Here is a 19,673-nt window from a genome sequence, read left to right as displayed (position 1 = left end):
AAGCATCTGGCATCCATGGAATTAAATTAAAACACACACACTCATTACTTTTTGACTCCAAAATTCATTATATCTGAACGAAATACCGATAATAGCTAAAAGATCAGCAATTACCTGAGTAAATGTAGAGACGAAAATATTTTTTAAATAATATGAAAACCTAAGACTTTTTTTTTTTAATTTTTTATTTATTTTTTTCCCCCAAAGCCCCAGTAGATAGTTGTATGTCATAGTTGCACAGCCTTCTAGTTGCTGTATGTGGGACACGGCCTCAGCATGGCCGGAGAAGCAGTGCGTCGGTGCGCGCCCGGGATCCGAACCCAGGCCACCAGCAGCGCAGCGCGCGCACTTAACCGCTAAGCCATGGGGGCAGCCCGAAAACCTAAGACATTTTTATTTAGAACTTTGTTAGCGCAAACATTTTCCTTTTAATAACCTTTTATTCTTTGTTTTTCTTTTTGTTTTAATACTAAGTTCAGCGAAGGTGCAAACTAATATTCTCCTTTTATCACTTACGTTTAAATATTTGTTGCTCTTTTAGACTACAGTGTTACATGAATTGTTCATATAAAGGCTACTTCCCCTAAAACACACTTGTATCTTAAAGAAAAATCCCCTCACATATTCAGTAAATTTTGATGTAATTCCATTGCTATTCTTAACCAGCTAGTCCACACTAAAAAGAGTTTTTATTCTTAAGGATTTTCTTTAAGAAATTAATAAAGTTTATGCTCCTAAAACAAATTAACTAATTAGAGAAACTTAATACAGACTCCAGAGGTAATTGAGCCAATAACTGGTATATTTACTGCTTAGATTGTTGTAAAACCTAAAATAAAACTATTCCTCAAGAAGTATATTACCCATTCTAGGAATAGTAAAGAATTTAAATTGCTGAACTGCATTCTTCCCAATCCTTCCCCTGTTGCTTAATTGGAAAGGTTAGTGGATTCTGAACTGGTCTAATACATTAAGACAACCAGATTCCTCTTGTGTTTATTCAAAATAAAGTTCCTCATGAATTAGGACCTGATGTCAGCTAATCATTTTGAACCTCCATGTTTCCTTTAAAGATCTAATTCCTGAAAGAGCAGAGTCTTAAAAGCCCGTGAAAATAACTCCATAGTCAGTAACCCTCTGTAACTACGTGGAGTGCATGGTATACTTAACTGTGGCCTCAGCAGCTCCTTCATCTCATTTGTCATCCTACACGTGTTTTAAAACATTTCCAGAATTCACATTTGTTCAGTAGAGTACACTGACTATATTACAAGATGTGGAAAAGAAGGCCAAAACATGTTCCTTGCTAAGAAAATGGAATCTTGTGGGATGTGCATTTGTGCAATTTTTTTCTTAACCCTTAAAACATGAAAAAATAACCCTTCAAACATGAAAAAATCTATAAGGATGAGTAAGTTCTGATGCAAACTAAATAAATACATGATGCATTGTAAGTGTCTATAAAGCAATTCTCATATCATGCACCTGGAAACCTGTCAGCCTGTTTGTAACTGTCACCGTCTAGATCAGAGATGTCACAGAGAGGATCTTGAGCTGGCTGGAAGGTTGTGTTTGGTGACTAGCACAGCCAGTCAGTCCTAAGATGATATGGTTCCCATACACAGAGTTCTTTTTAGATCCATTAGATTAATTACTTGTATAAATACCCTTTAAAAAAAATGAATGATTCATGTATTCGTGTTGGTATGTGAGCCTAAATATAAGTAAAAGAGATGAATTAGCTTTGACATCTCCAGGCACAGCAGAGTGAGTTGAAACAGGGTTGCCTTAAATGTATTTAATTTGGTTTGCTCCAGAACTGAAATATACCTTTGGTTAAATATAATTTTATTTTTGGCCCTTGTGGTGTATTTTAAAGGAGGTGTATTTGGAAATGATTATATAAAAGAGTGAAAATCACTTTTTAAGTAGGGTTAAACTGCGAGCTTTATTATTATGTGTGATTTATGCCTCTCCTTTGCAGTTAACTGGTTTCCATCTCTTTACCCAGGACTCAGGCCAGATTATCCCCCTCATTGTGGAAAGCTGTATTCGGTTCATCAATCTCTATGGTAAGCCATAGAGAATTCTCATTTGAAAAAACAATCACTAGCAGTATTTCAGTAAATGTGCTTTCTCGTTTAACATTTAATTATTGGGAAAAGGGGGACTAGAGGATGTGATGGGATCTTTCATCCTTTTTTCCTCTATTCTCTTTAGGTCTTCAGCATCAGGGGATTTTCAGAGTGTCTGGTTCCCAGGTGGAAGTCAATGATATTAAAAATTCATTTGAGAGAGGTAAGTGCATGTCCATCCCTATAAGCAAATCATTTTAAAATGTCATCATTTTCAGTGGAGTGAAGTGGCATATTCATTCTGTATATCTTTACAACCTTTCTCTTTGCATTTACTTCATTTTAGATGTTGAGGTAAGAATCTATTTAGAATAGCTGAGAAATGAAGCCAAAATCCTAAAGCCAACACCTTATCAAGTATAGAAGCTTTGTATCCTGGTTTAGGACTGGCATCGATAATCCTCAGCACGTGCATCCAGGGTGGCCCATGAGAGGCTTCTAGAGTGGCAAGAACAGCCCTGGGCCTAGACAGCAGGTGTTTGAGGCGACACCTCCCAGCTTCACATCCACTTCCTTTGTCAGGACCTCTTTCTTTCCTCTTATGACCTTCCGCAGACTCCTTCCCTGTGGCCTTAGTTGGTGTCTTACTCTGGTTCACAATTGGCTGTCAAATAAATCCTACTAAACTGTCAATTAGCACATTATGATTGGCAAAACCATACACTTTAGTGTCAGGCAGACCTAGAATCAAATCAGACTCTTGTTTACTAATCATGTGATTTGGGTCAAGTTACTCATCTCTTATTTTGGCCTCGGTTTCCTCATCTGCAAAATTCCAGGATTGATGAGATAGGTATAATCCAGGAAAGTGTCTGACTCTTTAGTGGTGGCTCTTAGTTATTAATGCTCTCCAGTTATAATGCTTTGTAATGTGTCTGCTTCTGGATACATCTATACCTTCCTTCCTGTGCTTGGAAGTCAAGCCGAGAGTGAGGGGGAGGGACATCATGGCACAGAGACAGGACCACCTCCTCTCTCCCTCCGTCCCATTTCCCTTGCCCAGACTTGGCACAGAGCCCTTGAAAGTTTGAAACCTTAGTTGAAGAGGTAAATGGAGCCATATTGTTTTTCCCGTTCCAAATTCTCTGGCTGATACGAAGTGTAGAGCAGAGCAGCCTCCCTCCCCTCTCATCGGCGAAGTGTTCCAAGCCTCTGTGACCATATTCAGGATGAGCTGAAATGTAGTAAAGTATCAGGTTCCTGTGCCAGCCACCACAGGCAAATGTTTTATTATTTTCCTTGGAAATCCCCCTAGTATTTGTTATTTGTTGGTGATCTCTTTGGGTGAGCCTTTCTCACAGTGGGCAAAAAAAAATATTTTGGTGAATTCGTGTTCAATGATTTCCCACCCTAGGAGCAGAGAAAAAGGAACCCCAGATCCCTGAAACTAAAGTGGCCCAAGAGGCCAAAAAAAATAAGTTAAAATGCAATGTACAATTTTTGTGAACTTTAAAAGAGAGGAGCAGACCAGACCTGTCAATAACAAATGGAATTTGTTTAAGGCTGCATATTATGTTGAGGATTTTATCTCAATTTAATTCTCAGGGAGGTGGACTAGTCAGGCCAGTTACCTAGTATTTTAAAACTGCTTACCATAAAGAATGATATAATTTCATTTTTTTGGTATATTTTTAAAATGTCCACTTTTTGTACAAATTCCTTGATACTAACCAGTATCAAGGATACATTTTCAAATTCCTCTGTCTGATTTCGAAATTTCCCGTTGCTGAAGGCAGCTTTGAAATGTGCTGTGAACAGCACCATGCCATTTTGGGAAACTCTTATTTATTTAATTGTAGATATTCACAGGTAAATCCTATAATATTTCTGATAAATTTTGCTGATCCGTATGGCATAGCCAGACAGACCTATATTGTCTTTTTTTCCCAGAAGGATAAGAAACACAGAATGTAGTATTTGAATTCATGTCAAACTAAGATTACAGATTTTAGCTTTAGAAAAGAAAGTTAGGTAAAATTATAAATCCCACAATATTTTATTTTAAGATTTGGGTAACTTGTAAGGGATTATTTGGTAGCATAAGATAAAAAAAGCTTTATTTTAGCCAACTATTTTTAGTTTAATCATGGGGTGGGATATCTAAACCAATTATTTTAATTTTAGTACCATATAATCTTGCATAAAGTGTAATTAAAAGATGCATGTATATATAGAAATGTGTGTGTGAGTATAGAAACATATTTTTGTTCAGAAAAAAGAAGGGAAGCACTATGCCTACAACTAATTCTTGTTTTTTTAGGTGAAAACCCTTTGGCTGATGACCAGAGTAACCATGATATTAACTCAGTTGCTGGCGTTCTGAAGCTCTATTTCCGTGGGCTGGAAAATCCCCTCTTTCCTAAGGAAAGATTTAATGATCTGATTTCTTGTATCAGTAAGTGGACTTTTTTTGTTTTAGTCTTTTCCCACCAGAATTGTTTCACTAACCAATTTCCTGGAAAAGCAGTGGCCCCCCTCCACATCTCCTCATCCCGACCATTACGCCATCACCACCAAATTCCTGAGACCATTTGTTTTCTTTTTGGATCCAGCGTGAGTCATCGTCCCAGCTGTGGCCTCGCCCTTAGCTGAGTGGGCTCCGCTCCTCAACACCCTCAGCTCCACAGAGCTTGAGAGCGTCCCACTTAGTGGCCAGAATACAGCAGAAAGGCAGGTGCCGACCCGCTAAGAGAGGGGAGGAAGTTGTAAGCATGGAAATGTATCTTCTTTTTGGCTTTTGGTTCTTGGTTTTCTCCACCAATCTTAGGAGTGGGGTCATTTATCCATCTTTGAATGTTACTTCAGGAAATAAGGTAAAATGAGATAAATGATCGTTATTACAGTACAGGAACACCAGGTGGTAATTATCCGTCAGTGGGCATCCCCAGCTAAGAGGCAGAGTGGCTCTGTGGCTGTGTATGACATATTATGAAGCCGATAATCATCAGCAGAGTAAAGCATCACTGTTTTCTTCAGGGGGAGCTTCTGACACTACAGGAAGGAAGGTGAAAATAATGGTACCGGGAATTAGGTGTTAAGCACAGTCAAGTTCCATACATCTAAAAATGCGGTACCCCCCCAGGTCCAAGTTCCCGGACGAGGGTCTAGAGCTGGCCTGAATCACATAGTGAGGTCTTTCTGAGAATCAAGCCTTACTCTAATGGAGAAACCTCCTCTTCCCACCTCCCCAGCCCTCACCTGAATCAACAAGTCCTACTGATCTCGAAAATCTCTCTACTCATCGCTCCATCCCCATTCCCATCGCCTGTGCCTTGGTTTCTCACTGGGACTGCTGTTCCAGTCTCCTCACTGGAGCCCCTACTGCTGGGTTTTGTCCTCTGTCTCACCCCATCATTCCACCTTTCACACTGCAGCCAGATTGGAAAGGGCAAATTGGGTTATATCACCCCCCACCACCTCGTTTAAAACCTATTTCAGTATTTCCTACCTAAAAACAGACTCCCTGGTATGGCCACTTCACAGAATTGAATTCTTCCTCTGTCTGATCTCTTTCTACTTCCGTGCCCTCATCTCCTGCCACCGCTCCCCTGTTTACTTTCTATTTCAGCAACAGCAAACCGCAAGCATGCCGGCCATTCCCCACCTCCGTGCCTTTGTCCGTGCTGCTTCGTCTCCTGTCCCTGATGGCCATTTGACATCTGCTAGGAAGGTTTTGCTGGACTGCCCCTCCTCCCAGAGCGCCATCCTCCCCACCACCTCAAGCAGAATGCGTCACTCTTTCCTCTACTCATGTTCCGCTGTGTACATATGTCTATAATTTTTCTTATCGCCTCACATTACAGTTTTTTTTAACTCCTCTGTCTCCCTCTACTAGAGAGAGAGTTCAGGGAAGAGGTTAAGAATGTAAGCTCTGGACTCAAAAACAGCGTAGGTCCAAATTGCTCACCAGCTGTGTGACCTTAGGCAAGTTCCTTAACCTCTCTGCACTTCAGTTTCATCAGCTATAAAACAGGGAGAATATTAGACCGTATATCATAGAGTTGTGGGAATTAAATGAGTTAATTCATGTAAAGGGCCAGGAGGAGCGCCTGGCAAACAGTATGTTCAATGAAATGCCTACGGTTAGCCCCCCAGGCCTGAGAAGTCTTGATGGATTATTCCATTTTGTAGCCCCAACATTTGGCATGGTTAATTCCAGGCACATAGTACGTAATTCATAGTTGTTAAATAGAATTTAGATGAAATAAAGAGTCAGAATTCCACCAAAATTCTTTTGCTGGCATCCACGCCTGAAGTCCTGGCTCTCGTTGGGTATGAATGCCCCAGCATTATTCCCTTCGCCCCCACCCCGTGGAGTCAGATGCCTTGTGTGGAATTCCGGCGTGCGCCTCTGTGTCCCTTCCAAGGCCCTTGCATAGCCTGAGTCATCACAGCAGGCCTCTGACCCAGCTGGAAAGAACTGAAAAGAAGGTGTCACACTGCTGGAATTCTCCTTTGGCTGTGTCCAAAGATTTCCCTCACGTCCTAGCCAGAAAGCTTAAGTCTGGAAAAATAACAAGCACTCTACAATGTGTAGTGGTTTTCTAGGTCCATACATCTTATCAGCATTTCTGTTTACATAGTTGCATAAAGAGTGTTGGGCTACATTGCAGTTACGATTGTAAAATCACACTTTCATTGGATGAAAATATTATTTCATTGTGGTTATTAAAAGCTGAAGCCATAGAGTCAGAAAGATCTGGGTTCAAATCCTAGCTTCACCATTTAACAGCTCTACACCAAGTAACCTTGGGCAGAAATTAATACTTAATCTTGTTAAATATCTGTTTCTTTATCTACTTCATAGAGTCAGTGTGAAGGATAAATGAGATAATCCATATAAAGTGTTTAGCATCATGCCTGCCACATAGTAAGCCTCAGTAACTACTGCTAGCTGTCATCATTACAACTACTCCTTCTATAAACTCAGGTCACGTATGCCGGTACCTGGGTTAGCCACTTACCAGTCTGTCTGTTCTGCTAAACATGTGTTTGTTTGACATAATCACCTCACATGCATTCAGAAATGATGTTAGTATAACCCAGAAGTTGTGTTGGTTCCAGCATGATTTTTACCAGCACATTAAATGTTTTGTAACAATCAAAGACAAGCTTTCTCACAATTAAAGGGTCAGCCATAGCAAAATATGAAGACCGTAAGGAAAAAATGGAAAATCTACAGAAATATCTTTCTTTCACGGAAGCAGGGCCTCACACGAAATGCTGAAAGTGCGAATGAAGAAGCCACGGAGACATTTCCTCCTGGATGAAAACAATGGATTAATAATCTTTGGGTTAATTTTTATGAAAATAGTCTCCCCCCAGGACCTACATCTCAGAGAAGCAGGGGCCCCAGGCTTTAAGGCTGCTGAAGATACGAGGTGCACACAGTGGGAGAGATTTAACTGTGCTAGGATTTAAGTAGTATTGTTAATGTTTTCATTAGTGCTCTAGGTGCCAAGTTTCATAAATGTTGAGCGCTTTTCCCCATAAGTCCTGTTATTTTTAGTGTACGGTTTTGCAGAATAGGATGTTTGTCAAGAACATGTTATGGCACTATATATAACAACCCCTTTTCTTCCAACATCTAATCTCTTAAAAAGGGGGGATTCCTGGCTATTATTGGTTTATCTCTAGGCAAGCATTTTCTCTTACCAATGTGACCATGATGTATCTGTATTTTTCCTGGATTTTCAGTAAATTTTTTGAGAATAGTATAATGTGTCATTGATCATTATACCCTCTCATTGATATTACAAACTTTTGATGATTTGAACCATCGATTAATTTCCGACAATGTCCAAAACTTCCTGGGGATTCAAAGACTTGATTTTTGCATTCAAGAGGCTTAAAATCTAGTAGAGGAGATAACGTATTTACAAATAAGTGCGATCTAAGTTAGTATGTGGTACAAGCACAAAGATTTAGAAATTTTAGGGGAGAGAGAACCTCATGGAGATGGATTGTTTTTATCCACATCATCTTCTAGCATCGCCATAATTGGATTTGATTTTCCCTATTAAGGTAATTTCACATGATAGTTATTTTGTATAAAAGAAATCTTCCCATTTCATCTTTTCTAAGAGTTTAGGAAGTCTCTGGAGCACCTACTACTTTTTGCTTGCCTGTTTTTGGATTGTTTGGGGAAAGTTTTTTTTTTATGGTGAGTTATTATTGTGCCATTTTTATGCCCCTAAATACCACATTCTTTGGAAGCTTACAAATATATGTAGTAAAGGGAATTGGTCTTAGAATTCTCTCTTTTTTAATGTGCACTATTCATTCCCCAATTGCCAATTTCTTTTCAAAAATTACTTATCTGGATGTAGACCTGGTAAACTCAAATGCAGTTTAAATCTGAAGTGACAAACTTGGTAGTATCTCGGTTTCTCACCCCAGGGTTTTTTGTTTTTTAAAAACCATCCACTTTGTGAATGGTTTTGTGAATGCTCCAGATTATGCCCACACGGTCTGGGCAGCTTCTAGAATGTCCATGTGCCCTGGCTCTGAGATGCCCTCAGGCATAAGTCCAAGGGACTTGCAGTAGAAAAGCTGCTCGAGCAATTCATGGTCTTTCCCCGCTGCCTCAGGGCTGTCATACCTTCAAACAAAAAATGTAATTCCTTAAAATCATCAAATAGCCAATTGGTGGTTTTTAAAAATAATTGTTTATTATGCAATTAATATATGGTCACTGTAGACAAATTAGAAAATAAACTAGAAGAACAAATCATCTATAATTCCTCTACGTAGAGATAACCTTTTTAGTATTTTTCCTAATTTTTTCTATACATATACCTATGTACTTTTAAAAGCAGCTTATTAAGGTCTTAATTCTCATACCGTACAGTTCATCTATTAAGGTGTACAATTCAATCGTTGTTAGTAAATTCACATGATTATGCAACCATCACCACAATCAATTTTAGAACATTTTCATGACCTACTCATAACCACCACCCCTCCCCCAGGACTAGGAAACCACTAACCTACTTTGTATCTCATAAATTTACCTATTCTGGCCATTTTATATAAATGGAATTATACAATATGTGGTTTTTTGTAATGAGCTTCATTCACTTAGCATCATGTTTTCAAGGTTCATCCATGTTGTAGCATGTATCAGCTCTTTATTTTGTTGCCAAATCATAGTCCATTGTATGGATATACCACAACCATATACTTTTAATAAAAATTGTATCATACGAGTAACTGCTCCTGGATGTGAGATTTCTTTTTGAGGTAATGAAAATGTTCTAAATTGATTGAGGTAATGGTTGATCAACTGTGAATGTACTAAAAACCATTGAATTGTACACTTTAAATATGTGAATTATATGATATATGAATTAGATCTTAATAAATCTGTCATTAAAAGTTGTATCATACCATATCTGCTCTTTATAAATCACCTTTTAAATTTAGTGATGTTATTAACGTTTTTCCATATCAGCAAATATTTTTCAAAATATAGATTTTAGTGGCCATATAATAGCTTTATTTTATTTAACAACTCCCCTACTTTTAGAAATTAGATTGTTTCTAGTGATTTTGCAATTATACAAAATACTGTGATGAGCCTCTTAGCACATAGATCTATTTGCCCATTTCTAATTGTTTCATGAAAAAAAAGCTTTTGAATTCTTTTCCTGCTGCTCCAGTGTATTTTTTTGTTGCTAAAAATTCTTTCAGATTTATCACATACATGATAGTTTTTTCTCTGAGCTCTAAATTTCTGTTTGATGCCTTATAATAACTTTCTTAGGGGTTCCTTTTATCCTTAAAAATATTTAATAGGCTTAGTATCTTAACTGAATAGGTAAAGCTTCATAGGCTGAGACTGTTTCTTTACTAACCTCAATATGATAATTCAGCAGAAGCAGAAACATTATTTATGTATTTATTTCTACATTGTTGCTATATAACTAGGAAAGAACACAGTGGTTTAATTCTCAGAAGTCAATCTGTTAATGGTTAATTAGAGAGATTTGCAAGCATTTTATTTCTTACTTAGAAGAGCAGCTGGTAACTCATCTCAAGGCTAGACTGAAATCCGTCCGCATGTGCCAGGACATCTCTCGGTTTTCCTCTTTCCCTGTCATTTGCACACGTATACTCTTACACACATACCATTGATTAATACCTTGACATTGTTAGAACATAACAATGACCCTAAAAATGCCCTGGGACTGGTAAATTCACCTTGAATGTTGCCAGTTGGGCTATGGAGCTCAGAAATATTTGTGTGCCTGCTCTTAAAGAAACCATTTCTAAATGTGGCCATTAATTTCCTTCCCTGTCTTCATCCTTGAGGATAAATTCACATCGTGTGACTTATTATTTGTTCGCTGACAAACAAGTACTTTTGCAAATAGTGCCACAGAAGAACTGGTATTTTCAGAGTCATTGCCATTTGAACTTTTTGCTTTTTTCTGAAGAAACTTGTGTTTTGTGGTGAATTTTTCACACGCATTTACAGGGAGCTGTCAGACCCCCATGCTGTGAAATTGGGTTGCTGACGTGGGAACCTTGCAGTGCTGGGAGAAGAACGTAAATCAGCCTGGAGAGCTTGAGCACGTGACCAGGATTGGCTGAAGGCCACTTTTACCTAATTACGTGAGGTCCTGAATTGTGACCACAAAGCCCAGCGTAAAAGAAATCCAGATGAAATACTGATTTTCCTCACTGACAACTTTTCTGAGGGGCAGAAAGGATCCATCCTTTCTTACAGCATAAAATTGTGCAAGACCATGAATTGCCACACTCGGAGCCAGCTGGGAATGCACATTAATCAGAGTGTCCATGGCAACCATAAATTTTGACCCGCTAAGTGGACTCAGGAGAGCGAATGAGTCATTTGTACCAGAGCAATTCTCGGGTAGGGTGCCTGCTGCGAGCCTGTTGAGCAACCAGCCAGGTAACCTCTGAGTCCTGCTCACAGCCATCACAGTCTGAGGCCTTAGGGACGGACGGGTTTGTCACTACTTCAGGAATGCCAGCGATTCTGTTTTGCTCTGGGTTACGTTTACTGTCATTGCAGAGAATGTATGACTGCCTCACAGGATTTTATCTAGTCTTTTTGGTGTCACTTTTTCACATTCCCATTGCTTTTCTCCTGAAATCTTTCATTTGTGTCTCTCAACACTTCTCCCTCATTCCTTTTTTTTATGTTGTGGTAAAATATACATAACACAAAATTTACCATTTTAACCATTTTTAAGTGTACAGTTCGGTGGCATTAACTATATTCACATTGTTGGGCAGCCGTCACCACCATCCATCTCCAGAACTTTTTCATCTTCCCAAACTGAAACTCTGTATCCGTTAAGCAATAACTACCCATTCCTCCCTCCCCCCAGCCCCCAAAAACCACCATTCTACTTTCTGTCTCTTTGAATTTGACTATTCTAGGTATCTTTTATAAGTGGAATCATATAATATTTATCTTCTTGTGTCTGGCTTATTTCACTTAGCATAATGTCTTCACGGTTCACCCGTGTTGTGGCATGTATCAGAATTTCATTCCTTTTTTAAGGCTGAATAGTGTTTCATTGTGTGTATAGACCACATGTGTTTGTCCATTTGTCCATGTGAGTAATGCTGCTGTGAAACTGGTGTCGAAATATCTGTTTCTCTAATTCTTTTTAAGTAAACTTTTGAAATTGCCTTTAAGAGGTAGGGAAACTAAGTTGCGAACTGAGAGAGAGAAACTAGAGGATCTTGAATTAAGATTAAGTCTCTGGGAAGTAATGCCTGTGTCATCTTCTAGCCTGAAAATGACTTGCCTCCTATGGGATTTGACAAAGATTAAAGATCAATAATACATTAGAGTGCTTCCTTTTGCACTCTTTCATTTCCTTTTTTTCTTTAACTCTAGGACCCCAAAACTAGCTTCAAGCTGCTAAAACCCTCTCCCTGATAGTTGACCTTACACTGAAGATTAGCTTGAAGAATTAGTCGACTTAATCTTTGAAACATCCCAGATCCTCAGGAAAAGATGGCAAAAGTTTTTCATTGTTTTTTTATCATAACCCTTATGTGGTTCTATATGTGGCTGGAAAAGAACAGAGGGTGTTGTGAATCAGGGGACCATTAATGGGACAGTTCATCTTTACAATTTATTATCATGTAAATATATTAAACTTTGTGACTAGTTTGAGGCATGAATGTAAAATCATTTATGCATACACAATTTTTTAATGACCAAGGGAATAAATGCCAGTAAATCTCAATATTTACGCTTTAAGAATGGGTCATAATATGTATGAGGGCCAGCCCTGGTGGCCCAGTGGTTAAGTTCGGCTCGCTCTGCTTTGGTGGCCCACATTTGGTTCCCAGGCTCAGACCTACACCCCTCGTCTTTCAGTGGCCATGCTGTGGCGGCAGCTCACATACAAAAAAAGAGGAAGATTTGCAGCGGATGTTAGCTCAGGGCAAATCTTCCTTAGCAAAAAAAAAAGAATGGGTCATAATATGTATAATTTCATCTTTGAGAGATTTTGTTTGTTGAGATAGACTTTCTAGATACAGGTATGCTAAATCATCTTTTTATCTTTAACTTAAAGCAGCAACAGAAGTCATACTTTTTTTAAAAATCAGTTATTTCAGGAACTTTTAACCATTAATTTCAGATATGAAACAATAATCCAGCTATGTCTAAATATATAGTATTCATAGATGCAAAATTCCCCCCATTAAACTCTCAATGACTTGCGAATTATTTCATCTGTAGGTATTTCGTCTTCCCTCTCTGTACAATGTGGGTTCTCCAGGTGTCCCATGAAGTTGTCAGGAAAGGCAGACAGATTACTCTGGGACATGTTTTGATCTTACTGGGACTGAATTAGGTGGACATGTTGATAACTTAGTTATTGAGTTCTTGTGGCCTGAGTAATAACTGTTTAATAAATTTTTTTTAAAGCCTCTTACTTCCTCTTTTCAGAAAAACACTCAAGACCATTATCTGGAAAGTATGTTAAACAAAGTGGTAAACAATAGGTGCGACCCTAACCTTCCTTGTTCAGAGTGTTATATTTTTTACCATCTTGAAATACTTTACAAACTAGGCAGAATATAAATGTATTTATTTCGATATTACTAAAATCACACTATTATTAACTATAGATTTATGTTAAAAAATTAAAAGTGTTATAGGAATGTTTATTGGATGATCGTGTTTTACTTGCTTTCTGATTAGAGTTTCTGAAATCCCATTTTGGTTTTTTTTCTTTTCCTTTTTTTTTTTTTTTTTGTGAGGAAGATCAGCCCTGAGCTAACATCCATGCCAATCCTCCTCTTTTTGCTGAGGAAGACTGGCCCTGGGCTAACATCCATGCCCCTCTTCCTCCACTTTATATGGGATGCCACCACAGCATGGCCTGACAAGCAGTGCATCGGTGCACGCCCGGGATCCAAACCCTGGGCCGCTAGCAGTGGAGCACGCGCACTTAACCACTACAGCATGGGGCCGGCCCCTGAAATCCCATTTTCTAAAAGGTGACTGGCTTTAGTTCCAGCTATGTGTGGCATACTCAAAGATGGGAATGAAAGTGATTTTTTCTAGGAATCCTGATAAATTATTTGTTGTTTTGCAAACTCGTCAGTGGTTAAGTGAGAATATTCCTAATACATTTTTCCCACCTTTTCAGCCATGCAAAGAAAAAATAAAATGCGTAGGTAACCTGGTGGTTTGATAGTAAGTGCGAAGCAGCTAGGGTGAGCACTTGAGAGTCCAGGGACATGAGCGTGGACGAGTAGTTAAGGCAGCGCTTCTCAACCTTGGCTGCATGAAGGAATCTCAGGCATCAGCATTTTAAAAACTCTCCCCAAGTGATTCCAAGTCAAGGTTGAGAACCACTGGTGTAAGAGGACTTGGAATGGGAAACTGAGTTAGGAGAGTATTGTGATAGTCCAAGTTAGAAATAATACAGACCAATTAGGAAATTAGCAGTGAGATATCCGGGGGTAGAAACGACAGGACTTATGTCCCACACAAGGAGGAAAAATGAAGCAAAGATATCATTTTCATGGAAATGGTGGTCCTAACCTTGAGACTGGATGAGTTTGCCATTGAAGAGAACCAAGTAGAGATCTTGAGGGGTAAATACATCTAAGAGTGGGAGAAGTGCAGAAAACCTGAGAAGTGGGAGGAGGATCAATTGGCTGTATTGTCAGAAACTAAGGCCTGAGATTTTCAAGTAGGATATATGAATATCTCAAAAGCAATTAAGAATAAATGTAGTAATATGAGATTATAGTGAGCTTCAAAAATGTTTTTGAAATATTTTTCTCAAATGCATGCTTATTGGATGTCTTCCAAGTTGTACTTTATAAATGTGCTTTGAAATCCAAGAAAGACAACCAGACTTAGGAAACAGAAAGCAGGTTCCAGTCCCAGCTCCCCACTCTAGCCAGCCAACCTCGGGTGAGCTGCTTACCCAGTTCTCATTTTCCTGATTCCTGAAATGGGGATGGCAGCGCGTGCCCTGCCCACTCCCAGTACTGTTATCTGCGTTAAATTAGGTAACAGATGTGGAAATGTGTTGTAAAATAGGGACCATTATGCAGATGATGGATTATTAGCAGTAACCTTTCTGCTGCTGCTCACAGGCACTTGAGTATTGAGAAGCTTTGGACAATTTGTACTCCTGGTAAAGAGATAACATAATACTAGGAAGTCCCAGGTACCCTTCTCTTCAGGGAGCTCACCATCTCACAGGGAAGACAGGATAAGAAAATAATAACAGTAAACACCAGGTTGTAAGCTCTGTGAGAGCGGGAACTGTATCACTGATGTATTCCTAATGCCTCACTCAGTGGTTGAAACCTAGTAGGCTCGCTTAAAATATTTGTTTAAAAAATTGATGAAATAATATAATACGAGGTAAAAAGTCATATAAATAAAATACTATGATAGTTTTGAGGAAGGAGAGACCTGGCACATTGCTTGAATCATAGTAATTAATAGACAAATAAATATATGATGGATTAATGAATAATGGGGCGAAGGAAGGCAGAATGTCCCCAAAAGCTTCTTTAGTTACCATGCAGCAAAAGGGAGTTGAAATCATATCAGATGCAAAATTTAGAAGTAGCAGCGAGTGAAAAATTACTTTTCAGTCTAGAAGACTCTAAGTTGCTTAAGGCCAAGACCATGGAAATCAGAAAGCAGTGATGGGTCAGAGGAGGTGCCTTCAAAAATGGTGGTGCACCCAAGCTGATCACTTCTTCACTATATTGGTTTCGATGGCATCTCACCCAAGGGCAAGGTATTGCTTGTGTTCAGATGTGAACTTTGGTGGTACAGCGTTCTGCTTTACATGTGGCGAGTGAAAGGATGCTGATCATGTCGTCTTCTGTCTGTAGGAATAGATCATCTCTATGAGAGGGCGCTTCACATCCGCAAACTCCTCCTGACCTTGCCCAGGTCGGTCCTTATAGTGATGAGGTACCTCTTTGCCTTCCTCAATCAGTAAGTACCCTAATGCTCGGCCAGAGTGCCTGTCTTAATTCCATTTGCACCACTTCGAATTCTGTCATGGTTCTTGGATTCTGTCAAATGTACATTGGGCTCCCTTTATCAGCAAAGTCAAAGAGAAGATGATTGAATGTAGACTGAAGGTTACCTTCTTCCTCAGCAGATCAAAGTCATTGCATGATAGATGAAAGATGTGGACACTGTGGCCATAAATGCAAAAATATACAAATATTACTAAAAAGAACACTTTTCAGGGAAATATGTGTTTTTCCAACTTCTATCCAAAGCTAATGTCATAAATGTTTTGGTCACAATAGTGTAAACCACCTCAGCTGCTCGCTGCAGAAAATTTCTGTGATTCTTAATGTTGTGGGAGGGAAAGGATGGGAATTGTACATGAGACTTAAACACAGATCCGAAAAAGAATTCCTGCAAATTCAATGTAATGAGACCTTGTCACGAAGAAGATATTTCTAAAACATTCTCTAAAACAATTATTTTCAAAGGAACTTGACTCTTAATTTAGGCAACTTGATTTTCAGTTGTGGTACTTCCTGATACATGGGCTCCATTATAAGAACATCTTCCCCAAGTCTTATCTAAGAGTCCTCTTGCTATTCAACATTTCAGTTAAGTGATTGGAAACAAGAAAATCAGGGGTTAGGGGGTGTAAGCTTGGGGAGATGCCTTCTCCTGGCCTGAATTCTTCCTTCCTAAAATTGGGATATTTTCTCTATTTCAGTGGAGGTTTTCAGTTCTCAAAAGCCATGAGGACTTATTACAACTCTGCTGACTATTCCTGAAATCATACCCAGTCAAATTGACCCCCAAAACCAAGTATCATGCAATAGGGGAATGCTGGCAGGGAACCATATAGGATGGAACTAAAACATCTACAAATGACAGTAGTAACCCATTTGTACAGAAGTCACCACTGGAAATAAGCAGTGTCTAGAGAGATGGGTATAAACTATGTTGAGGTTAAATAGATGCCATAAATTTTTTACCTGTAAGCTTAGTCACCCAGGTGGACGTAAAAATCTGAAGGCTTGCCATCTTCACCTTTAATGGCATGTCCCTTCCCCAATATGAAGTGCCTTGCTTTCCTGCTGGCCCTCTCCATGCTGTCCCTACCAAATTTTCCTGACACGCCTGAGCAAAACCCACTGTGAACCAATAAACCGCAATGGACTAGGAAAGCAGACTGTGAATCAAGAAAGTTCTCAAAACCTGAATGTAACTCGCCATGTATCGCAACAGAATGGAAAGTGTGCCATGAGTCAGATGGCTAGCATTGCTTCCAGCGTTTCTGCCTAAAGATGCCCCTGGCCCCCTGCGCAGGCCTTCACGCAGAGACAAGGCCCATTCTCCAGGATAGGATGCTTGGGGCATCTGTTTTAATTGTGAAATCGAAACATGGAAATAACATTTTTGTATCAAGTTTTTGCTCTTCAGGCTGGTACTATGTTAAAGACCTGGAAAGACGAACTGTGACTCTCCCCATTGAGCTTAAGTGTGTCCTTTGAAAATTAGACCATTCTTATTCTGAATCTCCCTTCTCCTTCCTGCATCCATTTTCAAGATGATCTGTAACATGATCTTTGGCTATTATTGTGAACGTTTTTTTTAAGACTGTTGGAGAAGTGGCAGAAGGGAAAGACATATGTTAGCTGTGGAAATTATGCTTTTGTGTTTTCTACTTTCTAGGCTATCTTATTTCTAAAAGAGAGTCAAGTATCATATCACATCGTATCTCAGTTTCTTTGTGTCTGTCACCCTCTCACAAAGGTAGTTGAGTCTCTTTTTTTCTCCTTCCATTTGTCATCTGCTTCCCTGGATTTTAAATTTCCTTTCAAGACTGACATTTTAGACACTGAAAGATAACATCTCTAGATTCCCCCGGAACAGCGCCTTGCCCGTGTTAGAGGCATAGCAATCAAGAGCTGGCTGATTTTGAGCCACCTGTGGAAAATATCTCACAAAAATCCATTGGATTGAACTTAGAAATTAGCACTAGACTACCGAATTCTCCCCAAATGTTCGCCAGCTTTAAATGGAATGAGAGAATTGAGGATTCTTTTCCCCTTCTCGTTTGTAACACTGGTTGTCACCTGGTGTTGGTAGTCTTACCCAAAAGCAAGTTATCAAGCCTGGAGTTGTTTGCTTTCTTTCAGTGGTTACAAAGGAAAAGTGTTTTGTTTTCTTCTAGGCCTTCCTCACAATTTATAGGAGGAAACTGGAATTTGAGATGGGAGGACAATTTTAAAGATATCCATAAGGCTTTATGGAGATGGCTACTGCCCTTTCCAGATTTACTGGAGCAGCATTTAGAGCCTGACCGTGTTTCCAAATGAAACTCATGTACTGGATCCTGGTCTCCATTGTAGCAGAGATTATCTTAAACTCCCTTGTGAAACTCCCTTTGAAAAAATGCCACTTAACTAAGCAAATAGGACTTGCATTCCCCTTTCAGTTTCTACCCAGTTGAAAGGTTATAAGTCACTTTACTTTCTTTAGAGTTTGCTGAGCCAACTTAAAGTAAGGTGGAATATCATTTTATTCTAATAATAAAAACCAAATGTTTTAGATCGCTGTTTTCAGACTATGAAATATCTCATTAAACATTGATTTTCCTTTTTCCCCCTTGTTCTTTTATAACTCCTTTCTTGCTTCCTTCCGTAGTCTTTCACAGTACAGTGATGAGAACATGATGGACCCTTATAACCTGGCCATTTGCTTTGGCCCAACATTGATGCCCGTCCCAGAAATACAGGATCAGGTGTCTTGCCAGGCTCATGTGAATGAAATTGTCAAAACCATCATCATCCACCATGAGACTATTTTCCCAGATGCTAAAGAGCTGGATGGCCCTGTTTATGAGAAATGTATGGCTGGAGATGACTACTGGTAAGTCCAAGAATTTTATTTCTTCTCCCTCTGGAAAAATTATGGAGGAATAGATATCAGCTTCATTAGGAAAAAGAATTGACCATAAGCCACCAATGCTTCCAATTAAAAAGGAAAAGGAAGAAGCAGCAGGAGCACTTGAGATAAGTTGGAACACTAAGACCCTCGACAACACTGGCTTCTTCTTCTGGAAACTTATATTCATCCCTCCCTTTTCTCTAAGATCACTTCTCTTTTAGATATATCTACCCTATTATGGCTTTTGTAGGGAATAAAGGTTTTGATGTTATATAGGGCTGTATTAATTTTGACTGTTACATCAAGAAAAGAAAACTGATTGAACTGACAGATTTCATTTTCAGCCTGAAACAGATAGTTTTGATTATCTATATAAAGTATTTCAAAATTCTCATTTTAAGAGAGCTCTGTCAAATAAATGTTTTCATTCTTACTTTTTTCATTTTCATTCTTACTAATAAATATTATTCTAACCAATTATAGTATGAAAGGTCATTTTGAGCATATTTATTATATTAATATATTGTTAGGATAAAAAAATTTTTTAACATGGCAGTGTAGTGACCTTCCAATGAAGTATAAAAATGGAAGCGACATAATCAATTGAATAATCCCAAAGGTAGGGAACCCTAAAATGTTCATGTTCACTATTTAATATATGAGCTCCAGCTTCTGAGAAATCAAGTACAATAAAAGTAGCTTCGGGGGCGATCCGGTGGCGCAAGCGGTTAAGCACGCGCACTCTGCTGCGGCGGCCTGGGGTGCGCCAGTTTTGATCCCGGGCGCACACCGACTCACCGCTTGTCAAGCCATGCTGTGGCGGCGTCCCATATAAAGTAGAGGAAGATGGGCACGGATGTTAGCCCAGGGCCAGTCTTCTTCAGCAAAAAAAGAGGAGGATTGGCAGATGTTAGCTCAGGGCCAATCTTCCTCACAAAAAAAAAGTAGCTTCAATTCCTTGAGCCCCTACTAGTACCAGCTACTCAGTGTGTATGCTCTCTTTATTCCTCGTGACCACTCTACTGCCTAAGTCAAGAGAGGCTGAGGAGCCTGTCCAATGACTAGCAGTACCTGGAGGCAGCCCAGGTCTGTAATGCCAAAGCCCGTCTGAGTCTCCCCACTCCACAGCTGCCTTT

The 19,673-nt window shown here is 39.2% G+C and overlaps 1 protein-coding gene across 4 annotated transcripts in view; it reads left to right on the top strand.

Moving 5' to 3' along the window:
• The window catches only part of SRGAP1 (SLIT-ROBO Rho GTPase activating protein 1), a 238,795-nt gene that overhangs the window by 199,457 nt on the left and 19,665 nt on the right, over positions 1–19,673 (top strand). For 3 of the 4 annotated variants that reach the window (XM_058557730.1, XM_058557729.1, XM_058557731.1), the window contains exons 13-17: positions 2,012–2,072; positions 2,221–2,298; positions 4,396–4,530; positions 15,501–15,606; positions 18,295–18,519. In XM_058557730.1, coding sequence (XP_058413713.1) covers positions 2,012–2,072; positions 2,221–2,298; positions 4,396–4,530; positions 15,501–15,606; positions 18,295–18,519 — 605 coding nt within the window. Of the gene's footprint in view, positions 1–2,011; positions 2,073–2,220; positions 2,299–4,395; positions 4,531–15,500; positions 15,607–18,294; positions 18,520–19,673 lie in introns of those variants that run through there. The other variant, XM_058557732.1, reaches the window with a different exon arrangement.

Source organism: Diceros bicornis, chromosome 17 (genome assembly GCF_020826845.1).
Source record: "Diceros bicornis minor isolate mBicDic1 chromosome 17, mDicBic1.mat.cur, whole genome shotgun sequence".
In the NCBI taxonomy this organism is placed as follows: Eukaryota; Metazoa; Chordata; class Mammalia; order Perissodactyla; family Rhinocerotidae; genus Diceros; species Diceros bicornis.
The sequence above is the reverse complement of the archived record's forward strand: the minus strand, read 5'-3'. Positions and strand labels throughout refer to the sequence as shown.